This window comes from Cibotium barometz, chromosome 61 (genome assembly GCF_041138505.1).
Source record: "Cibotium barometz isolate CiBa-2024 chromosome 61, ASM4113850v1, whole genome shotgun sequence".
NCBI classification, from domain to species: domain Eukaryota; kingdom Viridiplantae; phylum Streptophyta; class Polypodiopsida; order Cyatheales; family Cibotiaceae; genus Cibotium; species Cibotium barometz.
The window spans coordinates 12,564,238-12,568,943 of NC_141106.1; the positions used below are offsets into that span (position 1 = coordinate 12,564,238).

The 4,706-nt window shown below is 43.8% G+C and overlaps 1 protein-coding gene across 1 annotated transcript; it reads left to right on the forward strand.

Annotated features, from left to right (window-relative positions):
* Positions 1-1,850: 1,850 nt before the first annotated feature.
* On the forward strand, positions 1,851-3,962 carry LOC147604559 (threonine synthase, chloroplastic-like). Its single transcript, XM_086794662.1, has one exon. It carries the CDS (start codon positions 1,991-1,993, stop codon positions 3,686-3,688), a length of 1,698 nt encoding a protein of 565 aa, XP_086650788.1. The 5' UTR covers positions 1,851-1,990; the 3' UTR covers positions 3,689-3,962.
* Positions 3,963-4,706: the final 744 nt, after the last annotated feature.

Genomic DNA, 4,706 nt, shown 5'->3' on the forward strand with positions numbered 1-4,706 from the left:
ATGTTTGATAAAGATTCTTGCACCACTACGGGTGTCTGGAGTTACATCCAATCACTTACAACTCTTTGTTGCTATTACCAGACACATCCCTTCAAGTATTGTCTGGACTCACACAACTATTCGAGTTTATGTGATATTTGAGGATATCCCTTCTTTCCCTCAAGAAAGGTTTTTGTCCTCAAAAACTCTACTCTCAAGCGGACTACGCGCTAGTGTCATAGGTCCAAGAACAAATCTAGACCGTGTTTAATATCATATGTTATATTCTTGAGTCCTTCCAAGAAATTTTTAAACATCTTGCAACGAAGATGTGGTATAGTGTCTACGCACATATGGTGGTACTATTGATAAACTGCTTTGCAACAGATCAGTGGTTTCACACTTGTAACAAAGTGCTTCATTGTTGCATATTATTACCCTTCATAAGCGGTTACACACTTATGAATTATTTGGGTGGATTGTAACAAAGTGCTTCATTGTTGCATATTATTACCCTTCATAAGCGGTTACACACTTATGAATTATTTGGGTGGATTGTACCATCTATCAAGAAAAATTCCAAACTACTAATAACCACATTATCAATCCACAGATAATGACTGAGCTTGCTGCTGCGAAGCCATAGGTTGCTAGATAATTGATGGTAATTACACAAGCCCAATGTCTCATGACATCATACATTCAATATAAATGCAAACATCACAGTACTTCGTGATGATGAACTTAGGAATTTCATACCCTGTTTGGTGTTGGTATGAAGTACAACTATGAGAACATTATTTGCTGCCTTCTCTACCAAGCTATAACCAATGACAAGCAAATAAACGAGTACTCTTGTAAGAACTTCATAACCATATCTCACACCAAACTCATAATCACTACGGATTAAATGCCAGGGCTTGCAAAATTGAATGTTATCTGATAGGTAGAGGGGATCATCAAACTACGGATGACCTCGACAACTCACTAGGACTAGTGATGTGTAACTTTTAAGTTACTCCACTCTCCTTGCTTATTCCATACCATCGAACAAATCGGTCCCTCGATTTGAGCAACGTCAACATATTTATGAGTACCTCGATACTCATGGATTGTGGTTTGGTAATTTAAAATGTTGATCTAGAGTATCTTGTAGAGAAGAGAAGAAGATAGAAGAAAAATTAGCCATCCATCTCTCTCTTATGTCTTGCTCTCTCTTGTGTGTGTGTTTTTTGCTCGCAAGGAACTCAAGCTCTCCCTCGCCCCCCCCTCAGGCATTCTCTTTACAACATATGTTAAAGGAGTAAGAATATTAGTTAAAATTTTGAAGAATATTTCCTTTCGTGGAAAAACAACCAAATCTTCCAAATTTTGCCCAAAAAATATTGCGAGTGTTATTCTCCTAGAGATGCTAGAGCAAGGGAAGGCTTCGCCATAAGCTACGCCCTTGCTCCTTAAAACCTTGTAACATGTCAAGAACTAAAGAAAGAAGCTAACCTTCACTAAGACTTGGTCTAGACTCTAGGTCTTGAGAAGCATGTCTTGGATTTTGAAGAAGACTATTTTGACTGCTCTATTGCTAGGGGTTATTAAATGTAGATGTATCATTATGCGTGAATTCGTTTGGCTGTCAAACATTATGAGCTTGTGTTGTCTTTCATTATTTTGCTTGACATTATTTTGGTTTTCGAGGTGTTGAGGCTCAAAAAGTGTTTTCTCTATACACTAGTGACTATTCTTATTATTTTCAACATACTGTTAAGCTTGTCATGTAATCATTATCCACAAGTAGGGCTATCAAGATCTCTATGTTAACCTTGGTGTGTTTGTCTCCCATGAAATTGGGTCAAACAAGGTACACACTTTGGCACCCAGTGATTAACGTGGGCGCCCATGTTCTAGCAGCCTTTTGTCAAAGACGCAGTTGCCGGCAACGCCCATTTCGCCTCTGTTCTTTTGTGTTACTGCCTTCGCCTTTCCTCCTTAGAAAGAAGCTGTTTGAATTCATCCAATGGCAGGTGCAGTGCTGAGCCATTCTGCTGCTGCAGTGGGTCATCTACAGAAGGGAGCCACTCTCTCTTCAACAAAACATGAGGGTGTCCATGGTGGATCTCTAGGGTACCCTAGTTGGAGAAAATGTAGAGGGGCCAGCCCTATGTTTTTAGGGTTGAGCAGGGACCCCAGATGGGGCGGGTTGAGGCTGGAGGCCACCATTGGCAACAGGCCGCCTCAAACAGAGCAGAACCCACCTTCACCAGATGTTACCATGCCCCATGGTGCAGATGGGTCTTCTTCTAATGCAGGCAAAAAGAAGAGCAAAGACAGCATCAAAGACGAAGCCAGGCGCCATGGCATGTCAGAGCCGCCCACCACTTTCTCGGCCAAGTATGTGCCCTTCAGCCCTTATGACCCGACTGATGAGAATTACTCTCTAGATGAGATTATCTACAGAAGCAAGGATGGGAATCTCCTTGATGTCGAGCATGACATGGAGGCTTTGAAGAAATTTGATGGTAAGTACTGGAAAGCTTTGTTCGATTCTAGAGTAGGCAAAACCACATGGCCTTTTGGGTCTGGTGTCTGGAGTAAGAAGGAGTGGGTGCTCCCTGAGCTTGATAATGATGACATTGTTAGTGCTTTTGAGGGCAATTCTAACCTCTTCTGGGCAGAAAGATTTGGTAAGGAGATGCTTAAAATGAATGATCTGTGGGTTAAACACTGTGGTATCAGCCATACTGGGAGCTTCAAAGACCTCGGCATGACCGTTTTGGTCAGCCAAGTGAACAGGCTCAAGAAGATGAACAAGAACCTCATTGGCGTCGGGTGTGCATCAACGGGCGACACATCGGCAGCTCTCTCAGCCTATTGCGCTGCAGCAGGCATCCCTGCCATTGTCTTCCTGCCTGCAAATAAGATATCCATTGCCCAGCTGGTGCAACCCATTGCCAACGGAGCCATAGTGCTCAGCCTTGACACCGACTTTGACGGATGCATGCGGCTCATCCAAGATGTGACCGAACAGGTGCCCATCTATCTGGCCAATTCTCTCAACAGCCTTCGGTTGGAAGGCCAGAAAACAGCAGCCATAGAGATTTGCCAGCAGTTCGATTGGGAGGTTCCTGATTGGGTAATAGTGCCGGGGGGCAACCTTGGAAACATCTATGCATTTTACAAAGGTTTTGCCATGTGCAAAGAACTTGGTTTGACCAACCGGATTCCTAGATTGGTGTGTGCACAGGCTGCTAATGCAAACCCTCTGTACCTGTATTACAAAGCTGGCTGGAAGAATTTTACACCAGTGAAGGCTCGACCTACCTTTGCGTCAGCCATTCAAATCGGTGACCCGGTGTCCATCGATCGAGCTGTGTATGCACTTCAAAATTCTGATGGCATTGTGGAAGAGGCGACTGAAGAGGAGCTTATGGATGCTGCAGCACTGGCCGACCTGACTGGCATGTTCACGTGTCCACACACAGGTGTTGCATTGTCTGCCTTGATGAAACTACGTGAGAAGAATGTGATTCTGCCTACCGACCGAACAGTTGTTGTGAGCACAGCACATGGATTGAAATTCACTCAGTCAAAGATTGCCTATCATTCCAAGGAAATTCCTGAATTGAAATCCAAGTTTGCGAACCCTCCTATAGAAGTGAAGGCTGATTTGGGTTCTGTCATGGATGCTTTGAGGAGTAAGCTATCGTTGCTGTAGGGCAGATGGGTGTGGAGTTCTTGAGTCTTATGTTGTCGGCAAAGAGGCTTTGGATGGTTGAGTGCTGTGTAAACCAAGACAGCACCCATCTCTATGCAGTAGTAAAGGCATATTAGTGTGAGTTTTCCTTTGTAAGCAGCGGCAGCAGAGGCCTAGCATCCAATACCACAGGAGTGTCGGTTTTTTGTCTATGTATTTTTCCCCTTTGATTACATAAGGCTGGCTCTGCATTTCCCATTGTATGGGTTTTCTTGTCAGGAGCTGTTTCCTTTAACATCTGGTTTGGAATTGAGGTTATATGGAAGCATACAATGTGAGGTGTGTGAATTCTGAAAGAGCCTTGAGATGATACGGAGATGCTAAGTACCATGTAGAAATTCCTTTTTGTCTGTTCTTGTAGGATGGGAGTTAATGAGATCTTGGCCATGCTGTATTAGGCATTACTTAGTATGAACTCGAGGGCAGGTAGGGCCTAGATGGTGCAACCCTTCCCCAACCACCCGCCCTCCCTCGTCCCCCCACAATTCATGAGCCATGCATCTTTTTTGGTCTGTGACATTGTGATTGCGAGCCGTATGGTGGTTCCAAGTACTGTACAGCCGGTGTTGACTGGCAGGTATTGGAAGTTCTCACTGTGGGAGGTGAAACCCTTCACAACCAGGCTACATGCCTGTGGACAATGTGTAAGGGTATTTGCAGGCATCTCCTCTGCCCATCTGTAACAGGTGGGGGTTGGATGGCAGTGATCCCTTCTGTTAAGGGATGGGTGATTGAGATCTCCCTTGGTATTTGTGGCTAGAGTAATGTAGGCTTTTGATTGGGATTGATGACTCCAGTGTAGTGTAGGGTTTTGTGTGAAGATAAATATTTTTACCAGTTGATTGATTAGCTATACAAAGGTATTAAGTAAAACCACTCTTTTAGTTGTATCAAGCAAGTGTAGGTTGCAGTACATAATAGTAGAAAGGATGCCCATGAGTAGCACCCCCTATAAGTAGGGTTTACAAGCATTGATTAC

Excerpts from the sequence above, each read along its gene's own strand:
- LOC147604559 (XM_086794662.1), top strand. The coding sequence starts at position 1,991 with ATGGCAGGTGCAGTGCTGAGCCATTCTGCTGCTGCAGTGGGTCATCTA.